This window comes from Physella acuta, unplaced genomic scaffold, assembly GCF_028476545.2.
Source record: "Physella acuta isolate Inbredline_101_S28 unplaced genomic scaffold, ASM2847654v3 ptg000891l, whole genome shotgun sequence".
In the NCBI taxonomy this organism is placed as follows: domain Eukaryota; kingdom Metazoa; phylum Mollusca; class Gastropoda; family Physidae; genus Physella; species Physella acuta.
In genome coordinates this window covers 251,650-266,558 of record NW_026732408.1, presented here as the reverse complement: position 1 = coordinate 266,558, position 14,909 = coordinate 251,650, and the positions used below count along the sequence as shown (strand labels likewise).

General features: G+C 31.6%; 1 protein-coding gene and 1 long non-coding RNA gene across 2 annotated transcripts in view; both read right to left on the bottom strand.

Moving 5' to 3' along the window:
* Positions 1–14,909, bottom strand: part of LOC131952851 (dynein axonemal heavy chain 8) — a 63,340-nt gene that overhangs the window by 40,430 nt on the left and 8,001 nt on the right. Inside the window, exons 11-30 of the mRNA XM_059315743.1 lie at positions 14,409–14,606; positions 14,137–14,265; positions 12,606–12,725; positions 12,352–12,490; positions 11,795–11,895; positions 11,349–11,429; positions 10,731–10,847; positions 10,457–10,576; positions 10,141–10,300; positions 8,299–8,521; positions 7,681–7,777; positions 7,177–7,330; positions 6,818–6,990; positions 6,451–6,577; positions 5,485–5,720; positions 3,533–3,637; positions 2,910–3,023; positions 2,293–2,355; positions 1,682–1,920; positions 112–382 (exon numbers count right to left, since the gene is read on the bottom strand). Of these exons, the coding sequence (XP_059171726.1) occupies positions 112–382; positions 1,682–1,920; positions 2,293–2,355; positions 2,910–3,023; positions 3,533–3,637; positions 5,485–5,720; positions 6,451–6,577; positions 6,818–6,990; positions 7,177–7,330; positions 7,681–7,777; positions 8,299–8,521; positions 10,141–10,300; positions 10,457–10,576; positions 10,731–10,847; positions 11,349–11,429; positions 11,795–11,895; positions 12,352–12,490; positions 12,606–12,725; positions 14,137–14,265; positions 14,409–14,606 (2,967 nt within the window). The remainder of the gene's footprint in view (positions 1–111; positions 383–1,681; positions 1,921–2,292; positions 2,356–2,909; positions 3,024–3,532; positions 3,638–5,484; positions 5,721–6,450; positions 6,578–6,817; positions 6,991–7,176; positions 7,331–7,680; positions 7,778–8,298; positions 8,522–10,140; positions 10,301–10,456; positions 10,577–10,730; positions 10,848–11,348; positions 11,430–11,794; positions 11,896–12,351; positions 12,491–12,605; positions 12,726–14,136; positions 14,266–14,408; positions 14,607–14,909) is intronic.
* Positions 10,782–11,827, bottom strand: LOC131952848 (uncharacterized). Its single transcript, XR_009388575.1, has 3 exons — positions 11,708–11,827; positions 11,349–11,429; positions 10,782–10,847 (listed from the first exon to the last, which is right to left on the bottom strand). It is a non-coding gene; the product is annotated as an uncharacterized LOC131952848 (long non-coding RNA).

Sequence of the window (14,909 nt, the reverse complement as noted above, 5' to 3'; positions counted from 1 at the left end):
ACAACTGATATTGATTATCTCTTCCTTTTTAACAGATAGAAGTCAATAACTAAAATGGATTAGTCTACAAACTAAATGAGTCAGCTCTTACAAACTAAAATTATACATTACCTCTACTTCATCTTTGACTGGCAAGAGTGGGGCCTTCATTATGTCTTTAAGATGGACATTCTCCATGATTATATCCATAGGCTGGTCTATGGCAACATCAAATTCAAACTTGTAGTTGGCTATATCTTCAATTCGTCTCCAGTGTCTTGCCTGCATGGACTTGTTTGCCATCAGTTCTAGCAGTGGTACAGTTTCATTGAAGTCATCAATCTTTTTCTTCAGGTCATTAAATGCTGGCCAGTCTTTCAGAGCTTTTGGTAGACGGCGACATCTGAAATATATTTTTAAAAACTCTCCTGAATTCAAATAACAGGTAATTACCCAGCGTATCACATATTATTTTTGTCTAAAACATGTTAAATTACTAAAATTATTCTATTTTGATTTTAAAAATTCAATATGAAATAAATCAGAAAGTTACATCTAAATTCCTCCCGTAAAAATTATAATTGGGCAAATATTACACAAACAATGAAGCAAATTTAAGCCCTTTGATTTTTATAAATATCATCACACACCAAACAGGAAGATGGCCACGACTTTTGTCACATTTGCCAGCTTGGTTAGTAAATAGAGGAGGGGTCAAGAATCATGTGCAAGCACAGATTTTGTATTATTTCAAAAGAAACATAAAAAAAAATTCATTAAAAACGTTTTAATAACAAGCTTTTATGTAATGATGCACTAAAAAGTAGAAAATAAATTATAGACTACTATTTAAATAACTATAAAGAAAAGCGTGGGTCACTTTAGTATCTATTGGATACCTTTACTAATGTTAAGGAAGACACCCACGCTTTTCTTTATAGTTATTTAAATAGTAGTCTATAATTTATTTTCTACTTTTTAGTGCATCATTACATAAAAGCTTGTTATTAAAACGTTTTTTATGAATTTTTTTTTCAGTACTTTACATGTTTTATTTACAATAGAGTTACATGACTAAAAACCATTGAGCGCCTACTGAACATCACGTTCAGTAGGCGTGCAATGGTTTTTGAACGCAGCCATTACGTGATGGTGCAGCTATTGAAGGTGATGACGCGTGTGGTGTGGTTGGCTAGACATGCCTACTAATTCGGTCCAAATTTTAATTAATTCATAAAAAATTAATCAGGCATCCAATTAAGTCAAATTTAGTTTCAGATTGCATTGTCTTCATGTCTTGACCCACGTGCCAAGTGTGAATCATATCGGTCAAGTAGAAGTTTCCGAATTTTCACTCCTGCGTTTCTATCTAGACAGACAGACTGTCGACAGAGGAAGTGAGTTAAATAAAAGCTTGTAATAAAAGGAGTATTAATTTCCATAACAAATACATTTTGCTTAGGCTGGTGAATCAGTGGTTTCATCTGAGGGGTGAATCTGTCTTTTGTGTAACAATAGCGGCTACATTCTCTCCAAGAAATGAGAGAAATTATAGATGATGTCCAAGTACTTTTGAATGTACCTGTTTTGTAATTCAGTGAGTTCAGCATTAATCTACTCACAATCCACCTGCATAATCTACCTGTTTTGTAATTCAGTGAGTTCAGCATTAATCTACTCACAATCCACCTGCATAATCTACCTGTTTTGTAATTCAGTGAGTTCAGCATTAATCTTCTCACAATCCACTTCTGCCCAGTTCATCTCAATGTACTTGTCAATGGTTGTCATGACACTGGTGTATAAACTATACAGTTTTTGTAGCAGGGCCAGCTCCTTCTTAACCTTCTCAAATTCTGGCTGTTCAGTTTTAGGTAGTCCAAACAGTTCCTCTCCATCTGAGTAAGTCAAGTGTTTACGATAGAGAAAATCAAACCACATCTGGAAAAGAAAAAGCCCATTGCTATATTTATGCAAAATAAAGCAAATAAAAATTAAACAAAAAAAATGACAGACCAAGGAGGCATCTCATGAATAACCAATAAGAAACATGTTGCCGCTATCTCTAATTCACACAAATTGTCAGTAATAGTTCAGTTAAAATATTAACTATTATACTACAATTCCAGAGGAAATGCTATTGCCACTATTGGGCAATAATGTAAGTTGACTTGGTGGAATACAAATAGGTAATTCTTGTGTCAGGTAATCTTTACCTTGTGTGGCAGGTACTTTACACAACACCAATGTCATGAATTTAGGCCATTTAACATATTTCAGGTCATTTACACAGTGATACCTATGTGCAATTACCTGAAAATTCTGTAGTCTGTCATTGGCAACAATTGGAGGAATACCAATTTCCATTGGACCTTTCTGAGTAGATATGAAAAAAAAATATTTAGTACTATTTTCATATATTGTCATATTTTTTATTTATTTAATTAATATCTGAATATTAAAAAAATGAGGTGGAGGTGGCTGAAGAAAAATTCAAAACTAATAAAAAATGTAGGATTGGGTGCAAAAACCATTGAAGTAAATGTGGCCAGTTGCCCAGCAAATGACCTCCTTAAAGACAAGTTCAAATAAGGGCGGGATGGTTTTATAAGTATTTGCCCAAGGAAGACTTTCCTAATATTACACATTTTGCATCAAAGTTCCGTTAAGAGGCGTTCTTCAGGGGCCCTATCACCCCGAAGAGATGCCTGGAAGAAACTCTGGCCCCCGAACTTATATTTGATAGCTAATGCGGCGCTCGGGCTGAAAAGTTTGGAGACCCCTGCCCTAAAGCAAATGAAAACATTGAAATACTAAATATTTTCCAAAAGCATAACATTTATTTTCTAAGTTAAAAAGTAAATGATTGTACCAAACAGTGTAAAGATTAAATCCCTATTTTTCATTTTATATTGGAGAAGCTTTCTCACCTTGTAATAATCATTTAAAAATACAGCAATATCTGCAGCCAGTGAATCAACAGAAGAACTTAACTCCTCTTTGAATACAGGCTGAACTTCTAGTAAATGATTGGTCACTTGGGTCTATACAATAATATATACATATATTATAGTTAAGATTCAGGTGTATTTAATAAAAGATTATTTACCACACTAAAAATGGTTATGTATTTTGAGGACCAACTAGGTTGTAAGGCCATTGGTTTTTTCTGTTATGTCTAAAATGTATTGTGGATGGTTTAACTCTCCATTACATGTTGTAACCAACTAAAGCATTGCCTTGAAGCTATTCTCACAGACAGAGAGGCCACATCTGCTGGGAGCTGTGTAGCCAGCACTTAAGACTTCAGCACCACTGGCTTAGTAGGGGGATGTTTAAATCATCTCATCTCTCTTATGGTTTCACTGTATTATGTCTACCATTATATGGGTAGATGATAATTTTAACTGAATTATCTACAAATTTGGCAGGCTGCTAATTTAACTGCAATAAAGTGGGTGGTTGAAACTGTTTAGTTTACACTTATGTGTTCAAACTTGCATCAATAAAAAAAACTTTCTTAAGTGACTAAATAAAAAAATAAAAAGCATACACTCATGTCCATAAGTTTTACATATGCATAGCGTAATGATTCACCCCTCTCTATTTCTTCTTGTTGGACTACTGTACTAAAAGACGCCATCATATTATATGCTTCCTGAATCAGAGCAGACAGAGCAGAATGATGACCAATATACATTAATAAACAAATTAAATAATATTCTAAGCCTTTATAGCTTATATATAATAGCATTTAAAGTTTATATATAGGCCTATATAAGCTCTATTCAAATGAAAAAAGGCAATACTATTTCTGTAATGTCTGAAAAACCTAAGGTGCAATTTAGTTTTTTCATAGTAGGTAATAGTTTTTTTAAAATTAGGTCATTAGTTACCAAAAATAAGTGAAACAAAAGTTTCTGAAGTTTAAATTAATATTTGTGAGTCTAATAAATTTAAATAAGAAATTACAATAAATGTTGCAAATTAACTTAACTTTGTTACCATCAATTCTATTGAGCTAATAAATAGAAAAAAAATTTCATATGAAACTTCCAAGTGTGAGGACACAGTAAATAATAAACCAGGAGTGATCTCCCCTAAACTTTCTCGAATCTATATATATAAAAAGCAATGTATGTTTGTGTGTGTGTCTGTTTGTCTGTTTGTCTTTTATGCATTACTACACCTCTCATCACATTGCCGTGAAACTTTGGGAAGTTGTTGAGAATATTCCTGAGGAGGTTTCTGCGGCAGGGCGCAATTTGTTTTTTCTCTATATACGGTATATAAAAATAAAAGTCTATTTTGGTTTGACATCGTTCATCCGATAGTCATGAAACTTTGGGGAGTTCATTATAACACTCAAGGGAAGGGTTCTGTAAAAAAAATCATTTTTAATTTCGCAAGGGCGGCGCCACGGGAGGCTGCAATTTTTCTCTATATACGGTTTATAAAAATTAAAGTCTATTTCGGTTTCATCCGTGTACCATGAAACTTTGGGGAGATGATTAGATCACCCAATGGTAGGGTTCTGCAAAAAAATATTGTTTAATATTGCAAGGGGGGGGGGGGGGGAGCGATTTTTTTTTCTCTATACACGGTATATAAAAAATAAAACTCGGATGTGGTTCATCCGAGTGCCATGAAATTTAGGAAGTAGATGAGAATACTCCAGAGAATATTTCTGCGAAAAAGAAAACTAAAGTTTCTTATGAGCGGCGCCATATAGGGTACAACTTTCGTCAATACACAGTTTGGAGCCCAGAGTATTAGAGCGACTATGTTGGCACTTGGCATCCGTTAATTGAGCTTTTTAGAAAAGATGGTCACGCGTCTAAGAACATATGATTGGTAACGCGTTGGTGAAATCCTTCTAATACATTTCGTCAAACTTTCTTCTATCCCCGCGGCAACGCGCAGGGGACGGGTACGCTAGTATTCTAATATAACACTACGGGGGATGGCAACTCGGGACATAGACAATATTTTAAATCCATTTTTAATTACTTAAACTTTTTATAATAGAATAGAATCTCATAAAAAAAAAGAAGTACACACCAAGTGGACGCCAAATAAAATGTGCATAATAGTGCGGGATATTATTAGTACTTTATAAATTCACATGCATTTTTTTTTAGAAATCGGAAATAGCGTAAATTACTACTTCAGATGGACGGAAATTACTCAAATTTGATAGAACATGTGAAATTTCATTTATCTATCTGAAATAGTACTCAAGTTATAGGCTTTTGAAAAATTCAAAGTAGAAAAAGTTCCACTTCCGGTTAGGAAATTTCATCAACCTAGCTGTAACGGTACTCAAGTTATCGTGTTTACACATACACAGACACACATACATACAGACAAGATTGCAAAACTATGTTTTCCGACTCAGGTAGCCCTAAAACGTCGAGATTTGCAATAATCTCGATTTTTTTATTTTGCACGATTACAAGACTTTCTCTATACTTAGTATACATGAGAAAGTAAAAAGGAACCAACCTCAATAGGGGATATTTGCTCATCCAGCCATATATAGTTTTCTTTCAATGAATTTAGACCCCCCATTGCTGATCGAATGTCATCCATGTCCTTTATTGGTTTATTAAGAATCTTTGATTTAGCAGTAATGAACTCTGATATTTCTTCTGCCTGCTCCTTTATCATATTATTAAGCTCCATGCCATAATTCTTTTTCCAATCTTCAATTTCATCCATTAAAGATTGTTTTAAACTTTCTGAAAATAAAAATGACATCTCTCAAATCTTCCAATAAAATCCAGACTTTAAGAATAAAAACACAATTTATGTTTTCTTTAATTATTTGTAGGCTGAGATGCAACAATTTTGAACAAAAGATAATTCCTTTTCTCCCCACCAACACTCACATTTCAAGAAAATAAAAAGCACAATCACTAACAAGAATGGGACAGACACTTATGAACAATGATGTCTTTTTCTAATACAACCATTTGACATTTTGTGTTATAGGGTAATAAAAATCAATGTCAAGATCACCAAACCACTGTGAGAAAACTTTACACAAGAATGAATGCTTACGAGACTAAGTGTTGCATTAGCTCACAGAGAGACAAATACATGGACCATTAGCTGAATTCTAGAGGGCTTAAGACTTGTGTAATAATTATCTATGACAAAACATCTCAGAGATAAAATAACTCAGCACGAAATATCTCAAGACAAAAATCTTGAAAGGGGGGTGGGGTGCAAGGGGTTATAAACCTCCCAATTAGCCCCTACTCCAAATTTTGAACATCATAAAACCACTGTTTCTTCTTAAAAATGTATGGATATATATTTATATATAATTTTATATTGTTTTTATAGCATTATAAAGCACAATGTAAATCAACCTGACATCTTACAAGTATATGCACAGGCTAAAATTGTTTTTACTTCCACACTATCTAAAATCCTTAGGTACGCAGTATAAAGATAAAACTTTACCTGTTCTTAAAACAATGCTTCCAAGGTTGATTTCTGGTGAAATATTTTTAACCATGTCTTCTTCACTTTGGAGGTGGATCAAAACTTCTCTAAATTCATACAAACCTGGCTTAGTTTTCATAAACTCCTAAAACAAAAAATTAAAAGATCTTGACCATTTCTTTTAAGAATAATATTTTGTTCAGAAACTGTTATAATTTAACAACCATACCAAAAATAAACAATGAAATTGTTCATTTAACTATTCTCACACAAAAAAAAAAGATGAAACTATTAATTAAATAATTTTCATTGTGGGTTCTAGGCCTGTTATTGCTGTTCATGTTTTTTTCTTTAATCAATCAAACAAACAAAGCAACCAACAAACCTCGACAACAGATTTTTTATCCTGAGACCAAATATGCTCAAATTGATTAAAATGTTTTAAGGCTCTTTTCACTTCATCTGCTAATGGTGAAGCAATGACTCCAAGATTGGTGTATTTTAAAACATCTTTGTTTTCCATAACAATTTTGTAACAGTTTTTCTTCAAGACCAAAGCTTTCAATAAAGAAGCATAAACAATATTAGATTTTACTGTAAACTCAAATTAAAGATTAATATTTTTTTAAAATCCACTGGATTTAGAAAACTGTAAAAAGTGTTTACTTCCACTGGATCAAGAATTAACTGTAAAATAAAATTAAATTCCACTGGATTTAGAATGAAATGTAAAAAAATGTTTACTTCCACTGGATTTAGTATGGACTTTTGTCTCCAGCTTGGCAAAGCAGCTAGGGCTGACATCCTCCCACACTTCAACTTTTTTTGTTATATCTTGAATCATTACAACTGCTTTATTTAAAGCTTGTATCATTGCTTCTGTCTTTGGGTTAATAATCTACAAAAGTATTGATACAATCTGTACAACTTTGTTACAGTTAAGATTTACCAGAAGTCCAATAATGTCTCTTGTGTTGATTCCTTAAAAAATGTATAACAGAACTCAACTCCCCAACCATTAAATATTAGATATTATATAAATCAGAGCTGTTCAAGAAGAAATTTTCTATCAATGGAATACAATACATGACCCAACTAAAATAAGATTAAAACTTAAATGATCTTTATTTAATTTTAACATTAACAATTGAGTACATTTAACATTTATTTTTACATCTCATGTCTTTTTCATAAATATACTTGAATACAAAAATATCCAACTGTTGTAATCTATGTATAAAAACTCACCACTTTTGAATCAACCAACTCAACATCAACTACAAAAAATGGCAGCCCTGAGCCTCTGATGTCGTCGTCTATAAATAAGCTGTTGGATCGCCCCATACTATTTTAATAAAATATACATTATTAGAAAAGTAAGGAAATGTTGTCCTTTAATAAATGAAAACATTTATAGACTAATGTATTATCGCAAAGTGTGTGTAAAGTGTTGTTTTCAAAACTAGCTAAGCCCTAAAGAATAAAACCACTAAGAAAACTAACATTCTTTGATCATTTGACTTGGACTTTAGATTAAGAACATTATTAGAAATGTGAACCCCTTTAGCAATTAGTTCTAGCTGGCTGATAGCATCCCCAATAGAAAATGTATCAAAACCCCCAGCATCTCAGTAGTGTTTCCAACCACTTCTCTGGCCATATGACACTTGTCTGAACTTTATAACCTCTATTGATTTTTGGCTGGCAGTTGCTGTCAGAATATTTATGCCCCCCACCCCATCCCACCCCCAATAATATATGTACTTAAGATCCACCCAAGTACAATAAAAGAACAGATTCTATCACAAAAACTCAATAATGTGTAAATCAATAAAGAAGAAAACTGTAATAAAGCAACAAGTCTACCCAGAAGCAAATCTTTTTCTTAATGACAGCAGAGAGTTGCGGACAGAGCGCACTAAGGCATCAATTATTTTCAGTTTGAAGTCTTCAAACATATTTTTACAACATGTAATGTAATTCTCTTTGGTCATCAAATCTTCAGGTGGGGGACTATTGTCCATCTCTACATTTGAGCTCAGAGTTTCTAATGCAGACTGGTATTGGTACAAAGGTATGATTTTGTTGCCTGTAGGAGTTTACAAGATGAAAATAATACTCTAATGCAGACTGGTATTGGTACAAAGGTATGATTTTGTTGCCTGGAGGAGTTTACAAGATGAAAATAATGCTCTAATGCAGACTGGTATTGGTACAAAGGTATGATTTTGTTGCCTGTAGGAGTTTACAAGATGAAAATAATACTCTAATGCAGACTGGTATTGGTACAAAGGTATGATTTTGTTGCCTGTAGGAGTTTACAAGATGAAAATAATACTCTAATGCAGACTGGTATTGGTACAAAGGTATGATTTTGTTGCCTGTAGGAGTTTACAAGATGAAAATAATACTCTAATGCAGACTGGTATTGGTACAAAGGTATGATTTTGTTGCCTGGAGGAGTTTACAAGATGAAAATAATGCTCTAATGCAGACTGGTATTGGTACAAAGGTATGATTTTGTTGCCTGTAGGAGTTTACAAGATGAAAATAATGCTCTAATGCAGACTGGTATTGGTACAAAGGTATGATTTTGTTGCCTGGAGGAGTTTACAAGATGAAAATAATACTCTAATGCAGACTGGTATTGGTACAAAGGTATGATTTTGTTGCCTGTAGGAGTTTACAAGATGAAAATAATACTCTAATGCAGACTGGTATTGGTACAAAGGTATGATTTTGTTGCCTGGAGGAGTTTACAAGATGAAAATAATGCTCTAATGCAGACTGGTATTGGTACAAAGGTATGATTTTGTTGCCTGTAGGAGTTTACAAGATGAAAATAATACTCTAATGCAGACTGGTATTGGTACAAAGGTATGATTTTGTTGCCTGTAGGAGTTTACAAGATGAAAATAATACTCTAATGCAGACTGGTATTGGTACAAAGGTATGATTTTGTTGCCTGTAGGAGTTTACAAGATGAAAATAATACTCTAATGCAGACTGGTATTGGTACAAAGGTATGATTTTGTTGCCTGGAGGAGTTTACAAGATGAAAATAATGCTCTAATGCAGACTGGTATTGGTACAAAGGTATGATTTTGTTGCCTGTAGGAGTTTACAAGATGAAAATAATACTCTAATGCAGACTGGTATTGGTACAAAGGTATGATTTTGTTGCCTGGAGGAGTTTACAAGATGAAAATAATACTCTAATGCAGACTGGTATTGGTACAAAGGTATGATTTTGTTGCCTGTAGGAGTTTACAAGATGAAAATAATACTCTAATGCAGACTGGTATTGGTACAAAGGTATGATTTTGTTGCCTGGAGGAGTTTACAAGATGAAAATAATGCTCTAATGCAGACTGGTATTGGTACAAAGGTATGATTTTGTTGCCTGTAGGAGTTTACAAGATGAAAATAATACTCTAATGCAGACTGGTATTGGTACAAAGGTATGATTTTGTTGCCTGTAGGAGTTTACAAGATGAAAATAATACTCTAATGCAGACTGGTATTGGTACAAAGGTATGATTTTGTTGCCTGTAGGGGTTTACAAGATGAAAATAATACAAAAACTAAACCTGGCATCACTTTTCTTTTATATACTAAAAAAAAAAATTTAATTTTGGATTTTTAACTTATGTGTCATTTTTGGTAAAAGAAATGTAAATACTTCCAAGTAACACTGAACTATCTTACCGTCAACCGAGGCAATTTTTTGTTCTCTATTGTAAAGAATTTCCAGCTCTTTGTACTCATCTGCTGTGTGATTGACAAAGATTGTCAACAGCCCATACACAACATCACAAATCATGTTATTATTTAGGTTCAATTCTTCTCCAATGTCAAGAGTATATTTCTGAAGAAAATAATAATGATGGTTATAAAACTTTGGTCTGTGTATTAGAACTTACCTTATGGATTAAATGAAATTTGTCTGCAATAGTATCAATCCATATTGAATCAATAGACCTACATAGTACAGATCAATTCCCGATAAATCCAAGTGTTTTACCTTGATATTAGATATAAATTCTTCTACAGTCCATGGTGTTGTTGTGGGGAATACACAAAGATTATTTTCTGATATGTGTTGCATCTTTTCATCAATTCGAGTACTTTTTATATCATTTACCTGTAGTAAAAATAATTACTTTAAGAATTTCACCTAAAATCTAATACAATTTTTTTCTGATCCATACAGATTCTTGAAAAATAATACATGAAATAAAATAATTGCACAAACAATTTTTTATCTTGTGTAGAAGTAAAACTTTGAGTTTACTTACAATTGTAAGAAAATGCCTGAAATCATTAAATGCTTTATTCAGACTTCTAAAGTACTCATGAACCTCAAGAGATGTCCAGGTAATTGTTGTAGAACCAGGAAAGATCAGGCTTTCAATCTTTTTTGTAAAATTATAAGCATGCAGTTATTGATACAAGCAGTTATAACACAAATTACAGTATATGCAAATATCAAATTAAACTTATTAGCAGTCTTCAAAAACTGGTTTACCAAAAAACATTTAGAAAAAAACCAGCACTTTGTTGAAATTTATAATTTAAGCTTAAAAGACAAAATTCAAATAATGTATGTATGTAAAGGTAATTAAAGAGCAAGCATTTATTGTTATGCATATATTCTTTAAACAATGATGATTTATCTTAAAAAATTATGGTTTACCCTAACTAATGATGGTTTACCTTAACTAATGATGGTTTACCTTAACTAATGATGGTTTACCCTAACTAATGATGGTTTACCTTAACTAATGATGGTTTACCTTAACTAATGATGGTTTACCTTAACTAATGATGGTTTACCCTAAGTAATGATGGCTTACCTTAACTAATGATGGTTTACCTTAACTAGTGATGGTTTACCTTAACTAATGATGGTTTACCTTAAATAACGAAGGTTGTGTTAGAGGTAAGAATGCATCAGGTATTGTTTCAATCAACTGTTTATGTTCTATGAGGACCATCTGTTAATCAGTTTTTAAAATTAAAATGTTTTAATAATCAGCATTAATTTCATATTACATCTAGTGTAATGTATGTTAGGACTCAACAAAATATAAACAAGTCCTTTTTATGTCATAAAAAACGATTATTGATAATCAAAACATTCAGGGATATAAAAATTAGATTAAAAATATTTTAGTTTGTAATTATGGCCAATCAAATTATACATGAATTTAGAATAGCCAACTATTTACTATTTCTATTAAGTAATAACTAAAACACACTATTCTATTCTCACCTGCAATTTGCGATACACTGTAATGATATCACTATAAGCAAAAATTAGATTTATCAGATTTTTTGGCACTTGTAAGCCAAGCATTACCATATACTTGGCTTCTTTTATTATTTCAAATATATAAGGATCAAAATTGATGATGTACTCTTTACGATGTGATCGTCTGATCAAAAGAGGAACTTGCAAATCTGGATGAATTTAAGTTGTATCAAGAACTATGTTCTTAAATGGTAAAGTAATGTTTTTTAAAGAAAAGTAGGACACGGCATTCATCCTTTAAATATTCATTCATCCAGCAACTTAACATTTTATTTATTCTAAATAATTTTCAATTTAATTAAAACAATAAGAATTTAAGATTAATTATTATTACAAATACATATATCTCTTTCTTTAAAATTAGTCAGAGTAGATTGTTTTAAAATACATCCATCACCTTCATATTATCAAATATTATCATAAAACTATTTATTAAACTGGATAATACCCAACAGAATGTGGTGAAGCAAGTCAAAGCCCTCCATTGGCTATAGAGATACTTGGATAGATGGATGGATGGATGAGGTGACGGATAATACACAAATAAATTTTAAAATTTTAAAGTGAAATAAACATTAGTGCTGAGTAAACAATTAATCCCTTACTGTTAGCAGCCGTGTCCAAAGATTTGTACCAAGCAATGTGCAGGATAACTTCAGTTTTAACTAGCATGTACACAAATTTGTTATAGCGGTACATGATTTTCCTCCCAGGTTTAGACTTCATTACAGAAGGCCTGTAGTGCTAACAAACAAATAGTTCATATTTATTGGCGGTAGATGCCATATTATATTTTCAACTTTTATTTAAGTCTGATACAACTTGAACTTATTTTAATTAAAAAGTGCATGCTAATTACCTGTAACATAAAGATTGGTTTAGCGATGTTGTTTAGAATTTGCCTTAGCCAAAAGATTTTCCCTGATATTGGGGGAACATTGCGCTGTATATTTGGATCATCTTTTTCTCGCTCATACATCTGGTGATACAACAACAATAAAGTATAACTAAATTTATTAGAATGCTCAGTAAATAAACTAATTAAGTGCTTTACAACAAAGTTTATAATAACAAGTTTTTTATTAATGAACCAGTACAGAAGTAAATAAAATGATTTATTTAAAAGTAAAAATGCACCACTATAATGTAAGTTTAAATTAATGTAATAGTTGCTAATGTTGAAAAAAAAGGTTTGGAAATTTGTAAGCTCATTAAATATATCTTTAAATCATCTTTTATACATCTTTTAAATACATCTTTAGAGAGAATGGTAGCCTACGGTTGCTCAAAGTAGATAGTTTTAGTGTATATTTGCAAATGAATACTCTAATAAACATTATGAACAACCAATGCTTTTGTGTATAATTAAATTGAATTAATGAATTTATTTTTTAAATCATGCACCAAACGTCTACAAGCACTTTATTTAAATATCTCTAAATAAAGTCTATTAAAATCTCATTATTATAATCAAATGAAATTTTATTTAGTTAATTTTTTAAGGAAATTATTTGTGGGTGAAAATTCTATTTTTAAATAGATTTAAAAAGATTGTAATAAAACTAGGCCAACATACAGCCATAACAATGTCCAACTCTTCATTGTAGACAGCCACAATATTCATGTACTCTGTCTCCAGGTCTAAAAAATCTAAATTTAACTTTTCAAAACTGAAATAAATAATTCAAGTTGTAAATAAATTATTATCTTCTGCATTAAGATATTTTTAAAATTATTTTAATAATTTGCTAGTGCTTTGGTCAGCAGCCACAATTGTTAATGCTGTTACCAGATATCAATGTATTGTTAATCTCTGATAACAATTTTATACAACTTTTCATCTTCATTTATGACAAATAGAACAATCCAGATTAATTAGCAAGAAATAAAAATAGTTGTATTGTAATAGAAACAGATTAAAGAAATCATAAACACGCTGGTGCATTTTATTCTTGCAAAATTTGTTATTTATAATTAATGGGCAAAAAAGCATTAATTACAAGTTAATTAAAGGAGGCTAACCATTTATTACATCTAATTTGTTCTTAATTGTAAAGTTGGACAGGATTTCCTCCAACACAATTAAGTATAAGGTGTCAACCTGTTATGCGCCATATAGGCTGTTGATTTTAACCTGCTTTTTGTGGATTTGCTTCCATAACCTTTCTCCATCCAAGAACAAATTACAAGGCAGTTTTCTCTCCTAGATGGGCTGCTGTCCTCAGTTATTGAAACTCATCTGCCGGGGGGGTCCTAGCTCTCTATGGACTTTTTGGTTTAACAACCATGAGCTTTACAGACTTGACCACACTGACCCCTAGTACAGCTGCTTTAGAGCAGATTTTGATACATTTTCCCCTACAGGACATATGTATTCAGGATTCTTTTACCTTGTTAAGAATCTGTAGTTTATTATAACCAAAAAGATGGTAAAGAACAGACCTTCTTGTCATTTTTAGTTTGTCCAAGCTTCTCTTTAAATTCTTCAATGAATTCACCATGAACTTTTGCAGATTTACCTGAATAGTACACATAGAAGAAGTTTATAAAAATAGTTTTGAAAACACACAATGTATAATAAACAGAGAATAGCCCATTTTTCTTTCATTACATTTGTCTAATGTCTGTTAAATACAATTCTTAAAACACAACACAACATTACCTTAAGCTCCTCTATGCTGTCTAAAAACTTTTCAAAATCTTCTTCAAATGATGGATTTTTGTAGTTGAGAAGATCATGACCCTTCTTTTTCAAATGTAAATACAAGGACTGGAAACGATTAAAAAGAACTTCCAGGCCTTCAATGTTTGTTGATTCAAGAGATCCAAACATTGAAAAGTGATCTAGTAAGCAAATAATCTGTGAAAAGTATTGCATGATAAGTATTTGTTTATTAATGTCACAAGCAACTAATTTGTCAAAAATAATTCTAAAATATATAATTATTAATTAATATCCAAGCAAATAATCTGTAAAAAGAATTTTAAGATGTGTAATTGTTAATTAATATTACAGGGAAATAATATGTAAAACATATTGAAAAACAAATATTTTTTTAATTAACGGTACTAACAAATAATCTGTACAAAGAATTCTAAGATTTTAAGCTAACTGCTAATTAATGTCATTAGCTAAAAATCTGTATAAGAAATTCTAAGATGT